The sequence below is a fragment of the Hemibagrus wyckioides genome, linkage group LG07 (assembly GCF_019097595.1).
Source record: "Hemibagrus wyckioides isolate EC202008001 linkage group LG07, SWU_Hwy_1.0, whole genome shotgun sequence".
Classification (NCBI taxonomy): Eukaryota; Metazoa; Chordata; class Actinopteri; order Siluriformes; family Bagridae; genus Hemibagrus; species Hemibagrus wyckioides.
In genome coordinates this window covers 33,889,572-33,905,395 of record NC_080716.1, presented here as the reverse complement: position 1 = coordinate 33,905,395, position 15,824 = coordinate 33,889,572, and the positions used below count along the sequence as shown (strand labels likewise).

General features: G+C 37.6%; 1 protein-coding gene across 1 annotated transcript in view; it reads right to left on the bottom strand.

Annotated features, from left to right (window-relative positions):
• LOC131356321 (Fc receptor-like protein 5) overlaps positions 1 to 15,824 on the bottom strand; it is a 108,584-nt gene that overhangs the window by 25,679 nt on the left and 67,081 nt on the right. Inside the window, exons 8-10 of the mRNA XM_058395225.1 lie at positions 13,438 to 13,710; positions 7,609 to 7,884; positions 7,027 to 7,275 (exon numbers count right to left, since the gene is read on the bottom strand). Coding sequence (XP_058251208.1) covers positions 7,027 to 7,275; positions 7,609 to 7,884; positions 13,438 to 13,710 — 798 coding nt within the window. The remainder of the gene's footprint in view (positions 1 to 7,026; positions 7,276 to 7,608; positions 7,885 to 13,437; positions 13,711 to 15,824) is intronic.

Sequence of the window (15,824 nt, the reverse complement as noted above, 5' to 3'; positions counted from 1 at the left end):
CCGACCTCTGACCGAAAACTACAGCAACCCAACAGAACAAAACACAAAACTCAAAATCACCACATTGTCTATACAGCCACATTATGTGGTATTGCTTCAACATTTAGTGGGCAGCACATTCACACTTCCTCCCCTTCTTCACTGCCGAACACACAGCACTGAATTAAAAAAAGAAGTGAAACCACAACTCCCAAAATGTCTCTGTTCTCACGCCTCTAAAACTGTCACTGCCCTGTGTGTCAGTGTACAAGGCTAATGAGAAGTGTTTATTTCTGCATAATTCATGAGGAAGATTTGACCAAAATAAATAAATAATACTAAACAATAGTTTGGTGTTAGTGAGTATTAGAATGAACTTATTGCACTGAGTTGCTTCAGAGTAGTCAGAGTTTTTAAAACCTTTCTGTATACAGGAAACACCACCAGAAGATGACGATCAAACGCAGATTCCACTAAAACAGACCTGTGTTTTAAACTCGCTCTACTTGTTCTCTTACCTGTTGAACTATCATAGTTACTGAGAGTAGTTACACATCAAACTAAACCCTTCTCATAACAGATACGGAGACACTGATCCACCTGAGCAGTCATGTTGAAGTACACACAATGTCCTAATCACACAATAAGATCATCACTCAGGACATTCAGACTGCAGATGAACAACTTTATACCCCACCACTCACTCTAATGAAGACACAAAGAGAACATTTACTCACAGAGCATCACAGAGAGTGGACTGAGCTCCATCCTGTCCCTCTAATGACTGACTGACTGACTGACAGAGCAGAGGTGTGTGTTACAGTCTAGATACTGTGTGGTTTAACTCCTATTCCTATTCCTTTGGTTAACTCCTACTCTTTCTTCCTCTTTCCAGAAAATCTAAATATGCAAACATACAAAATAGGAAAGTGACAGTAGAGGAGATTCACTGATCTCATCTTTAAGATAAAAAACAAACAAACATCTGTATCATCCATATTGGAGACAAAGAGCTGTGTGCTTTCTCCACATGCTGGAACTGTGAGACAGCACCGTGACACTTATAAAGTCAGTCTTAATCAGTCAGAGCTTTAGTGTTAATGTAATCCCATGGTCATGCTTTCCTGCTCTCTTACTGGTCACTACCATTATTGTGGTTATTATTCTGCTAAAAGCCTTTAAGCACAAATGTACATTTAATGCAGACTTTTCTCAGGCAGCGATTTATTTGAACAATTGAGTACGATTTATCACAATAAAATATACATCTCCTAAGCCTAGTGACTAATGTTACTAGGTCAAATCTGTGGCTGCTTTATTAACGCTTAAATTATAATTACTCTCTATTGAGTTTTTTCTTCATTCTGAAAATGTTTGAGCTGTATGATCATTTATGATTCATTAGCAATTCTACAGAAAACCCAAGTGTAACTAATTTCAGTTAAAATATTGTCCTGATGCAGAGAGGACAAGACTGTGATGAATATGGATGAGTACACATGTACATTTGTGATCCTTATCTAATGATAAAAGGTGGAGAGGGTGTAAAGCGGTTCTAAACGAGCTGCTAGATTTATGTTATTGACTTTCAATTGTTCTTTATGCAGTAAATCACTAAACAGTAGATTAAAGCACCAATCAAGTGGTAAAGCATCAAACCAAAAAGTTGAGAGGTTATGTCATTATTAATGTTGCCTTGTCCCACTAAAATCTATGCTTATGAGAGCAATGGCCTTAGAGGAGCTCTGAAGAATTTCCCTGTAAACTGCAACAACAACCACAAGTTAAAAAGAAATGTGGGCGTGTCTTCAAACATATGTTGATAGAATTGTAACATCTTCAGTCACACCTCCCCCTCTTCACCATCAGAGGGAAGCCTCACCCAAATACTGACACTTCCAGGTCACTCAGTTCACTTCCTGGTTTTAAGTCATTTAAGCCATGCATATGCTAAGTGTGAAGTTCTCCTGTGTTATCAAGCCTTGTTTCATTGTTCTTGTTTGCTTTCCATGGTTATGACCTAGTTTTTCTGTTTCCTGGTTCTGTGCTTTTTGGATTTCTGTATTGGATTTCTGTCTGCTACGTTAATTGCTGTTTTCTGCTCATTTGAACCCTGCCTGTTTCTGCTTTCTGCCTCTGCCTCCCATATTGGATTATTTGTTAATGTTCTCCATTAAAATCTACACCTGGAGTCTTTGATGCCTGTCTCAGTGTATGTGTTACAAGAATAATGTTCTTCCAGCTCATGTACATTGATTTACTTTCAGAGATTTTGTGAATGCATAATATCTCTATTCCACTTCCAATGCTTTATTAAAATAGGTATTGTGCATGCATAAAACTTTAATACAAACATTATTTAAGCTACAAACAAAGTCATATCAGGACATTTATGAACACAGTGAGATGAGTTACAAAGCATCAGGTCATATATATAAAATATAAACAAATTTTGTTTTTGAGCAAATTTTGAGAAAATTTGCAAAAGCAACATGAAATTTAAAAAGACAAAAAAAGGAAATAATTCTTCATCTCAGTTAACTTTACTTTCATCTTAATTCGTTCATCAGTGAAGTTTTGTACATCAACAAGATTAACTTACTTTCTGTTAGAAAACAGTGACGGCCTTACAGACTTCACTCACGTTTCCACAAACCAACCAAAAGCACTGAAGTGTAAGTATATGAGAAAAATAAAAATAAACATTATTGTTAAAATATGTAAATGAGCCACAAACATAAATTAATGTACTTTCAGTGGAATTAGTATATGAGTAACAGAAAAATCTGTATTTTAGACTCTCGTTTCTGACCTTATTTTTCTTGTACTTGTATAGCATGTATCCAGGTGAAAGTGCATTAATACAATTATATTTAGTATGAATTATATATTTTTAAATGTTTTAAAATATGCAAATGTGCCACATGTATATATACAGAAGGAGTATAAAAAGAGTAAAAAATTGCATATAGGCTGTACTGCTGTGTACAGGAAGGGGATGAGTAGACTCTACTGCTGTGTACAGGAAGGGGATGAGTAGACTCTACTGCTGTGTAGAGGAAGGGGATGAGTAGACTCTACTGCTGTGTACAGGAAGGGGATGAGTAGACTCTACTGCTGTGTACAGGAAGGGGATGAGTAGACTCTACTGCTGTGTACAGGAAGGGGATGAGTAGACTCTACTGCTGTGTACAGGAAGGGGATGAGTAGACTCTACTGCTGTGTACAGGAAGGGGATGAGTAGACTCTACTGCTGTGTAGAGGAAGGGGAGGAGTATACTCTACTGCTGTGTAGAGGAAGGGGAGGAGTATACTCTACTGCTGTGTACAGGAAGGGGATGAGTAGACTCTACTGCTGTGTACAGGAAGGGGATGAGTAGACTCTACTGCTGTGTAGAGGAAGGGGAGGAGTATACTCTACTGCTGTGTAGAGGAAGGGGAGGAGTATACTCTACTGCTGTATACAGGAAGGGGATGAGGAGACTCTACTGCTGTGTATAGGAAGGGGATGAGTATACTCTACTGCTGTGTACAGGAAGGGGATGAGTAGACTCTACTGCTGTGTATAGGAAGGGGATGAGGAAACTCTACTGCTGTGTACAGGAAGGGGATGAGTAGACTCTACTGCTGTGTAGAGGAAGGGGAGGAGTATACTCTACTGCTGTGTACAGGAAGGGGATGAGTAGACTCTACTGCTGTGTACAGGAAGGGGATGAGTAGACTCTACTGCTGTGTACAGGAAGGGGATGAGTAGACTCTACTGCTGTGTACAGGAAGGGGATGAGTAGACTCTACTGCTGTGTACAGGAAGGGGATGAGTAGACTCTACTGCTGTGTACAGGAAGGGGATGAGTAGACTCTACTGCTGTGTACAGGAAGGGGATGAGGAGACTCTGCTGCTGTGTACAGGAAGGGGATGAGTAGACTCTACTGCTGTGTACAGGAAGGGGATGAGTAGACTCTACTGCTGTGTACAGGAAGGGGATGAGTAGACTGTACTTTCTGAGGAAGATCAGATGCTTTAATGTTTGCAGTAAGATGTTGGAGATCTTCTACCAGTCTGATGTTGTGAGTGCTGTCTTCTTTGCAGCATTATGCTGGGGAGGCAGCATTAGAGCCGGAGAAGCAAGGAAGCTGAACACACTGATAAAGAAGACTGGCTCTGTACTGGGATGCTCCCTCAACTGTTTTGATGTGATCGTGGAAAAGAAGACACTAAACAAACTAATGTCCATCCTGGACAATGCATCACATCCCCTCCATGACTTATTGGTCAAACAGCTGCAGCAAGGACCGGTACAGGAGAATAGTTCATCACTGTACCAGGATGTTATTGTGTCTGTTCCTTAAATAAGTGCATTGGGCTTCTGTTGGTGGGATTCTGTTTACTGCACTGCTGCTAATCACTATATAATTACACTTATTGTGTATGATCATATCTACTTTGCTGCATATCTGTTATTAATACTTGCACTGGTGTATACAGTTATATTTATTTTATTTATATTAATATTTATAATATTATAGATTGCATTTATTTTATTATTCATAATGATTTCTTACTGCATATGCTATTCTTTTGCTGCTGCTGTAATTTGTGAATTTTCCTTTTAGATTACTATAATGTATTATTATTATTATTATTATTATTATTATTATTATCTATCTATCTATCTATCTATCTATCTATCTATCTATCTATCTATCTATCTATCTATCTATCTATCTATCTATAGGTTTTCCTTCTATCTGTTTGATAACTGTAGCTTTATCTGAACAGACACATGGCTCACTGCAGAGAGAAAGAAAGAGACAATAAATACATTTATAAATCCATTTCTCCTGATATTACTGTCACTGATGTTACAAACTAGTTAACTTGTTAACTGTGGCAATTAAAATGTACAATTCCTCCCTTGAAGTGTTGGACATTTTCATGAGCAATAATTAATAATGGCTGCTATAGTAATTATACACCTTTCATTCATGTTACAATTTTTCCTTTATCTATCAAGTACAATACAAATTTACCATTATCACTTCTTAAAATTATCACCAATTTATAATCCTTGTGTGCAATACTACAGTTCAACACTATCATTTGTACAGTATTTGTATTTATTTATTCTATTTTATGGTTTATATAATGGTGTATATATTTCTTTCTTTCTCTCTTATATTTTTATTAAAGCAACTGTAACATGGCAAAGGAATTTCCCCCTGGGATTAATAAAGTTCTTTGAATCTTGAATCTTGAATCAGTGACCAAGGCAACAAATCAGTTAAGTTATTTCCTTTGTCAGTATTTTGTATGTTCGTAGTTAACTATGCCTTAACTGTTCATGTAGACTGAGATGATGGAAAATGATCTAGACAAATTCCAAATGAACATGGATGAACTCTTACAGATTCTGTGAGGTGGATTTTGTCTACATGGATACTGTAACTGCTAGATAACAAAATCTCCCTAATGCAGCTTTTAAAACCTTTCTTACTTCATGGTGTTTGGTTTGTCTTCTAGAATTCATGCTGTAAATATCATGAGTCTTACCTCCATGTTGTGCTTCACCGCTGAGTAGACAGTATCATCAGTCACACTGGCCTTTTCTAGTGGAAATCAGATATCATGAATTAATTTACTGATATATTTCAATGGATCTAAATTATTAAACAGAAAATGATAAACAATTAAAATACATTAGACTACAGCAGTGTTTAATTCAGAAGGTGTTGATTAATTTTCTATAACAGCAGCTCTGACAGAAGGGCAGCTATAAATCACAGGTCTACATAAATGTGCTCATTCTAATAGCTTACAATTTCTTTAGTGGGATATGTTGTTATTATTCAAAAGCATGTAATATGGACTCTTAAGCATGCAATATGGACTTTTGTGTAATTAGTTTATTTAACATTTAACAAGGACTGTTAGTGTCAGCTCTGTGTTAAGTTTAAGACATTTTCTGACATTTCCAAGACAGAGGACTTTATGCTCTACAACAGGACAGATAGCAGATTTGGTCCTATTCACTTTAAGTAGCTGGTAAGGGAATGACTGTTTATACTGTACATGCTGTAAAATTAAATAAGGAAGCTGCTGTGGTTGAACACTTAGGGATGTGCTGTAATGGGAAATCACCTTCAGTGTAAGAACTCTGAAGCTGTAACTCTGCTTCATCACACCACACTGTCACTGATTATTTTCCTACACCAGCATTCGTTACATAAATCAAGAGAACTGTGCAAGTAATCTCTGACATGAAATACACCTTTTTGCTAATTATGCTTTACCTTTCTTTCTCTTTGCTTTTTTCATTGGTTTTATTTGGATCTCAGCATAAGTCACATCAGCATCAGCTCCTGCAGTAGAAGAGAACAAAACCATCCAATGATCTTTAGCTTTTTTATACATCAGTTATAACTTAACATCAGTCATTATCAGTCTCTAGATTATCACCTCAGATGCTTGGATGCAGTTTGTTAATATAACAAATGATATGCTGAAGACTTCAAGTGTTATTTGCTAACTTTAGTTATTAATAAATTTAACGTTGAATCATTAAAAATACTCTACCATTGTTCCTGTTTGTCTTCTTTTTCTTTTTCACCTGTGCGTAAGTGGCATCATTGCTCTCAGCTGCAGCTTCACCTGAACACAGCACAGTGTGTTAATCTCTACAAGACACTTCTGTACTTTATTGTTTAGAGTTAATCTATTGTTAAATGACATAATTAAGGAGGAAATGTCGGAAATGAAATAAAGCTACCTGTTCTGTTATTATATAATACATAACATAGCTAAAGCAGTTATCTGACCTTTTTTTCTGTTGCAGGAACATAGCAGGATCATTAAGATCAGTAAAGTGATGAACACAAATCCCAAACCCACAACCAGTCCTACTGTTACAACATTGGATCCACCACTGGAACTAGAACCTGAGATGGAGGAGAGAAAAAGAGCAGAATATCAGCAATTAAACATAGAATATATAATATTAAAAACTTATATTCTATTTTATATTATTCTATTTTTAAATAATTTCTCACATCTGACTGAGATCCAGCTTTTGGGTGACTCTCCTCTCTCTGGGTGTTTACAGTGGTAGAAACCTTCATCTGACTTTGAGACAGTTTGGATGATCATCTCTCCTGTAGTCTGGTTCTGGAGAACTGATCCATCTTTATAGAAATCAGCTCGGAGGTTTGAGGGATTTGGGTTGTGATATAAACAGCGTAGAGTCAGAGGATGTCCCTCAGTCACAGGATGGACAGGACTCTCCAGGATCACATCACCATCTAGAACACAGAAAATCACAAAGAAGGAAATCCACACACTATGATAATAAATAAAAGTTCTCGCATTTATCTGTATATAACTTAAAACCCTCTAAACCTGTGGATTCTGTAGATATTTAATTCAAGTCTGTAGAAAACTGCCTACACTAGCTCATGAGAAAACATTTAACTGAATTATGGATTCATCAGTACAGATATACATGATTAATGAGTATTGATTCAATTCCATTTACTGGTACTAGAAAAACTAATGTCTACTACTAACATACATGTATTCATACTCAGAACATTTCCCTTTTCCTTTAACATTAAACACACTACATGAAGACTCACCATGCACTGTGATGTTGACAGGATTACTGTTTTCTCCAGATTCAGACTCACACCAGTAAACTCCAGTGTAGGATGTGGAGAGGAAGCTGATGTTACATGTAGATCCTGTAACTGATCCCCAGTGTGAACAATCTAACACTCTCTCACTGTGTGTGTATCGCCTCACTGTCCATCCAGTAGAGTTACTCTGGTCCTCACAGCTCAGTGAGAGAGAGTCATTAGTAAAGTGTTGAGTTCTGCTGGGATTGATGATCAGAGAGACTGGAGGAGATTCACCTTAAACACAGAAAAGAGCCATGTAAATGACAAATAAAGAGAAAATATGCAATATAATAAGGCAGAACAAAGGAATTGACTGTATATTTAATTTTTGTTTTCTGTTTGTTACCACGAAAAATTAGCCAATGACAAGGGGTGGAGACATCAGAAAAAATACAGGGGAACACGAAGAACATCCTGAAAATAATCCTCTACCAGCACTGAGGACTATTTAACTGATGCATACATAAAATAAATGCTGCATTAATCTGATCCTATATTCACACTTTTCTATTCTACACTTCAACACAACAGTTAATTTTCCTCACCAGTGATCCATAGTGGCTGTGGATTGCTGTACTGTGAGTGAAGGGCTGGTTCTCCTCTCTCTCCTCTGCACATATAAACTCCTGTGTGTTTAAGAGCAGCAGGACTGAGAGTGTATTTGCCTCCAGATCCTCTGCTGCTGTCTGAGAGGAGCTCCACATACACGCTATAGCCACCATTATTATTTATTCCAGTTAAGCCGTCTCTGTAGGGAACAACTGTGTACCAGCTGAATGTCCAGTCTGTAGAGGAGTCTGTAACCTCACAGCTTAGGGTCACTGAGTCTCCTTCAGTCAGCCAGCTCTGTGGAGATACACTCAGTACTGCCTGTGGTCTCTCTGTTAATCAGGAAGTACAAGATGATTTTTTCTAGATTCATTTGATACACAGTAAGAAGCTTTTCATGAATGTCTAATTGGACATTTTCACCTCACACACTCACCTGATACAGTCAGTGTAACAGCATCACTGGAATGTGAGGAGCGTGAACCTCCTCTCTCTGCTCCTCTACAGGTGTATTTACCTGTGTGGGTCACTTCAACACCACTGATACTGTACACCTGTCCACTACTGACAGGACTGTGTGAAGCATCTTTATACCAGCTGTACTGCCAGCTAGAGACACTTTCATCCTGTATGTCACATCTCAGAGTGACAGTCTCTCCACTCAACACCTGATTATCAGGATTTATGGATGCCACTGGTTTAGGTCTTGCTGTAGAAAAATAATACAGCATCTAAATTGTCAAGATGAATTTGTTGTCAGGGTTTACAGTGATAATATAGGAATAGTGGAATAGTTTCTACTTATTAACCCTATCAGCTAATTTACAGATACACTATATTGCCAAAAGTATTCGCTCACCCATCCAAATAATCAGAATCAGGTGTTCCAATCACTTCCATGGCCACAGGTGTATAAAATCAAGCACCTAGGCATGCAGACTGTTTTTACAAACATTTGTGAAAGAATGGGTCGCTCTCAGGAGCTCAGTGAATTCCAGCGTGGAACTGTGATAGGATGCCACCTGTGCAACAAATCCAGTCGTGAAATTTCCTCGCTCCTAAATATTCCACAGTCAACTGTCAGCTGTATTATAAGAACGTGGAAGTGTTTGGGAACGACAGCAACTCAGCCACGAAGTGGTAGGCCACGTAAACTGACGGAGCGGGGTCAGCGGATGCTGAGGCGCATAGTGCGAAGAGGTCGCCAACTTTCTGCAGAGTCAATCACTACAGACCTCCAAACTTCATGTGGCCTTCAGATTAGCTCAAGAACAGTGCGCAGAGAGCTTCATGGAATGGGTTTCCATGGCCGAGCAGCTGCATCCAAGCCATACATCACCAAGTGCAATGCAAAGCGTCGGATGCAGTGGTGTAAAGCACGCCGCCACTGGACTCTAGAGCAGTGGAGACGCGTTCTCTGGAGTGACGAATCGCGCTTCTCCATCTGGCAATCTGATGGACGAGTCTGGGTTTGGCGGTTGCCAGGAGAACGGTACTTGTCTGACTGCATTGTGCCAAGTGTAAAGTTTGGTGGAGGGGGGATTATGGTGTGGGGTTGTTTTTCAGGAGCTGGGCTTGGCCCCTTAGTTCCAGTGAAAGGAACTCTGAATGCTTCAGCATACCAAGACATTTTGGACAATTCCATGCTCCCAACTTTGTGGGAACAGTTTGGAGCTGGCCCCTTCCTCTTCCAACATGACTGTGCACCAGTGCACAAAGCAAGGTCCATAAAGACATGGATGACAGAGTCTGGTGTGGATGAACTTGACTGGCCTGCACAGAGTCCTGACCTCAACCCGATAGAACACCTTTGGGATGAATTAGAGCGGAGACTGAGAGCCAGGCCTTCTCGTCCAACATCAGTGTGTGACCTCACAAATGCGCTTCTGGAAGAATGGTCAAAAATTCCCATAAACACACTCCTAAACCTTGTGGACAGCCTTCCCAGAAGAGTTGAAGCTGTTATAGCTGCAAAGGGTGGACCGACGTCATATTGAATCCTATGGATTAGGAATGGGATGTCACTTAAGTTCATATGCGAGTCAAGGCAGGTGAGCGAATACTTTTGGCAATATAGTGTACGTTTCATCTTCATAAACTGTGAGATCTGTTAACTTTAACTCTTAAATGTTTGATTTAATATTAACACTACATCTAGATCCAGTTAAACTCTACTGGACAGTCTAGGCTGTAATCTTTATGGGACTGATGATTTGCACTTGTAATTATGTCACTGGTAGAAGAAAATAGAACAGGGTTGTGCAGTAAAAAAGAAGCAGCCACAATTGTAGATGAGCATGAGGCATCCTGGTTTCTTACACAAGCACAATTTTACACAGCCCTGTTTAACTACAGAAGCCCAACTATGGATGGAGTAATAGTGACAAATTTTAACTATGGATAAAATATTAATAATGTGTAGTTAGATCAGTGTAACTATAGATCTAAACTGCATAGCCATACTCCCCCACCCCTTAAAAAATAAGGCTTCATTAATAAAACAGTTTCAGTATGACTCACATACGCTATAGTTTATATAGTTCCAACAGGTAAATGAAATCAAAGCTCTGGATAACCGTGTCTGCCAAATGCCAGAAATGTAAATGTAAATGAAATGAAAAATCATTAAACAAATATATATATATATATATATATATATATATATATATATATATATATATATATATATATATATATATATATATATATATATTGCAGCATGGGACAGGTTTGTGTAATATTGTATAATTTTAATTACAGTATATTTGTGCTTAACAGTTTTCACCAACAGTTTGCAGACATAAACAAAATAGTGGTGTTTATACTGTAATGAAGTGAAGATATTTTCTTACATTTCTATCAGATTGATGACTTCTGGTTTTGTATGTACTGTATACTGTGTGATGGGCTGGCTTTATAATGCTGAGTTACTTTTTCGAACCCTGAAGTACAGATTACTTTCCCATAACAGCATGTGCCAATGATTACAATTTAATTTATTAATGAATGACACACTGTACTTTTCATCCATTTATAGTCACATTTACTGTTGTGGAATGTCTGCAAAACAAGTTTACTTCCTGCTCTTGTCACATTATGGGACTGGAGGCAGATACAAATGTAGAAGTTCATTTATTAACCTAGCATAAAGAATCTATATAAGACTGTCACAGAAATGAAGCAAAAAACAAACACTAGATCAGCACTGTGGCAGAATAAACACACAGGGGTAATACAGACAAATCAAGGGTGAAACTGAAAAAAGGTGAGTGTAATCCAGACACATTAGAACAACAACCAATGACGGGTGGAGACGTGTCCCAAATATCTGTTACATTTCTCTCTTAGATAGATAGATAGATAGATAGATAGATAGATAGATAGATAGATAGATAGATAGATAGATAGATAGATAGATAGATAGATAGATAGATAAATCATGGCATACCTCTCGCTTTAATCTTGACAAGATCACTGAGCTCTGTGTAATAGTAGCCGTGCTTTGTGTAGTTTCCTCTGCGTGCCTTACACTTGTACTCTGTTTCTCCTGCATTATCGACTGTCACTTTAAGTGTGTTCTCTTGTTCACTGTTCAGATTCTGTAACCGCTGTTTATTTCTGTACCAGAGAAACCCCCATCCAGTCCCCTGCTGCAGCTCACAGCTCAGAGTGATGGTGTCTCCAGTGTAGACAGAGCTCTGAGGATTCACTCTCACAGTCGCTTTGGGTTTTGCTGTTGGTATGAAATGATGAAGGAGTCAGAGCTGCTTTTTAGAATATCTGTGTCTAACAGATGTTTTGTGTGTAAAACAAACATTAATATTTAACATTTAATTTAAAATGTGTGACGGCAGAGCCTGCACTACTGCATATCAGTGGCATTTTATCGCTCCTTGTGCTACTGCTGCCCAGGTGCTGAAAGGACAGCACTAGTTCAGCACTCTCGATGTTGTGGACAGCTAAGAAGCACATGACCGGTGAGCGGGGCAGCAGAAGCGCGCCAAGAATTTACTGACCAATCAGAACAGAGGCTTCATTTGTACATCCTCCTGGAGAAAGAAAGAGCTGCATGGGTTGCGGTGCTTCCAAGGAAGTAAGGGGTCGACTGGCACACGAACTAACCAGCGTTTATGATTCTCATTTGCAAAACCGCTGAGGTAGATGAAGCTCCTCACCAATCTCCTGAGTACTGCCTCATTACTGGTCCTCACTGCCAAACAGTGCAAATAACTGAGCACTTCACTGACCAAGATAATTGCTGACACTTTATTTTCTCACCTTCACTCAGTATATAAGCTGTATTTATTCAATAAAATTGAAACTTTTTATTCACAATCCTTGTCTCTGGTGTGTCTGTGTTCTGCCCTCACAGCTGAGTCACTATAAATGTTATAGTTGTATGTTTTCTTACACGGCTGGTATTTAGTACATTTTCTATGCAACAAAACTTATAATTGGATTGAAGTGTAGAATCACTGTATTTGCTGACTTTATTTCATGGATCCTGCACAAATCATGCACCACCATTTGAACATATCTGCATTTGCTTAATAATGGGCAAAATTATGATAAATAAAACCATCCCAGAGGACTTTTTCATTTGCCTTAAAGACACAAAAGAGACATAATCTTGCCTTGTTGTGTACTGAGCCATTTTAACACAGCACAAATTTTGGACAGTTAAATAGAAATTGACAAGTCTAATCAATTCAGTTTAGCAGACAAAGTTATACACTGAGATGAAGACATTAATAAATGGAAATATAACCAACAGCACTGAAGTGAATCAGGGATTATTTCCCTAGTGGTGTTTGTGTAAAGAGACATCAGTCAAGTGAAGAGAAGATAATGAGGCTCGTATTTAAATGCTGTGAGGGATTTCTACATCAGGTGATGAGACAGAGACTGATGTGGATGATGCTGATCATCAAAAACTCTCAAAATCTGAAAGATTTTGTAAAAATATTTTCTGAAAATCGCTCAAGATTTTAATATTCCAATTGCCTCAAAGTATCTTATGATAAATCAAATAATGGCAGAGCCAACACAAGGTGAGATTTTCTTTTTTAATGTTCACTTTGTTCTATTAATCAGACTGACTCACCACAATTATACTTCAAACTTAATATAAAACCTAGATGTTACTGAGAAAGACATGATTATGATCATTCTTGTGTTGAAAAAAATTAAAAATAATGTTAAAATATTAAATAAAAATAAAAACACCCACAGACTCACCTGATACAGTCAGTGTAACAGCATCACTGATCTCTGAGCTCTGAAAGATACTCCCATGTCCTCTGCAGGTGTAGGTACCACTGTCAGAGTGTTTAACAGACTGGATTATGAACTCCTGCTTTGTGCTGTCTGTGAAGGCTCTGTTATTATTTTTCTCCCAGCTGTAGGTCCACTGAGTGTCTCCTCCTCCCCGTATGTCACATCTGAGAGTAACAATCTCTCCAATGAACACATGTGTATCAGGCGTTATGGACACCACAGCTTTAGGACTCCCTATAAAACATTCTGTTATTAATAAACCTTACATAAAGTCATTCCCAAGTCTACACTACTAATATCATGTTTAGAGTGAGTATGAGTACATCAGGGGCATCATGGAGCATTTTATTTAGCACTAGTTATGTCAGTTGCTCTCTTGTGCTGCTGTCATTAAACTTGTGCAGTTTTATATTTAATATGTTAAGACATTTAAGCAGTGTAAAATTATGAGTGTAAAACTACAGTATCTATTGACATCTGAGGGTTTGTTGGTCATCCCAGCCTTATCTTAAGGCAAAGTAAATAACTGGGTGAATTTACTAAGAGCAGAAAACTAATCTATATAAAACATAAAATATTAAAAGAGTTCATGTTACTTCCTTTGATTTGAGCTAGAAAAACTGCATTTATAAACAAGGCACAAATTTACACATTTTACACAAACCTCTCAGCTCCAAAACAAATCAGATATGCAGACAATATAAAGGATAAACTATATATAAATCACCTTGAGCCTGGGACACTGGTATAAGTGAAATCAGCACTAAAAAGGAAACAGAAACAGAACATGAAAATATTCAGTCTGTTAATGAAAACAGCACATTTTAGGCACCCATACCCCACAAGATTAAATGTTATTCAGGAAATCTAAACTACCATCTGTAAGAAATACATTTTAATCTCTCTAAATAATAAATAAACAAAAGCTACAATGATTTATACAAAGGTCACTGTTGTGCTCATAAGGTCTTTATTTCACTTTATCAAATAAGCAGCCGATTATTATTATTACTGAAGAGGAATAATATTTGATCTGGGACTGTGGAAGTGGGGGTGTGGTTGAGCACCGTTTTGTGAATGGAGAAATCAGCTGAGGAAGGTAAATGGTTGAGATCATGCACCTGTGGCTTATCCTATTAATAACTTTTACTCTCTTACAGCTCTGGAAAAAAAATAAGAGACCACTGCAAAATAATACTTTTCTTATATTTGTTTCTTACAGGTTCATGTATTGGTGAGATGAACAGTTTTGTTTCATTTTTTGTGAACTGCTGACAATATTTCTCCAAAAAATTCAATATATAACTATTGTTATTTAGAGTGTATATTTAAAGGAAATGACAACACATCAAAATAACCCAAGATCATGCAGTATTTGCAGAGCTTTAATAACTCAAATAAAACAAAATGCAAATAATTTGTAAACAAATTGGGTTAATGCTTCGGCTAAATAACATTAAGAAATCAGTATTTGGTGGAATAACCCCGATTTGCATGTGTTTTGGCTCCATGCTCTCCACCAGTTTCTCACATTGCTGTTGGGTTTATACCACTTTATACCAACTTTATACCACTCTTTTTGCAAAAAAGCAAACAGCTCAGCTTTGCTTGAAGGTTTGTGACCATCCATCTTCCACTTGATGACATTCCAAAGGTTTTCAATAGGGTTCAAATCTGGAGATGTGGCAGTGGTCTCTTATATAGTCAACAACAAAAGTTGGGAGAAGTGAAATCTGAGAGCTGTATGTGTGCTTTGTGTGAAAATCGAAAATAAAACTGAAAAGTTTTAATTAAAAAATTTATACTTTTCGTTGAGCTCATCCAGTCTTCCTCCAGTCTCCTCTTTCCAAACCTGTAAATGTTATAGGTATATAAAACCAGACGATCACACTGGGACTGTGGAAGTGGACTACATTTGTTAAGCTTCTGGGCGGAAAGTAAGATACCCTTCTAACATGCTATCTATCATATCATGAAAGCAAACGACAAGTTATTTAATTTTATCTATCATACAATTTGTGGTTGTCGCTAATTTCTAAATTCTGTAAACATTTTCCTTTTGTGACATTTATATGACTGACTTTAAGAAGTACAGCCATGAATTATGATTCGGTCAATGCCATATGTGTGTCTATAATAAAGAATTATTATAATGTTTTGTTGAAATGTTAAATGAAGTGTTACAATTTTAAATGTATATACCAGTGTGAATGTGTCTGTCCGTAGGAATTGGACTTTCCTATCTGTATGATTTGGACTCATTTGGTCTGCATGAGGTGAATTTGCCTGCCTTTGACTGTTTAGGTAAACTCATCTAAACTCAACACTGAAAAACTGAGGAATATTAT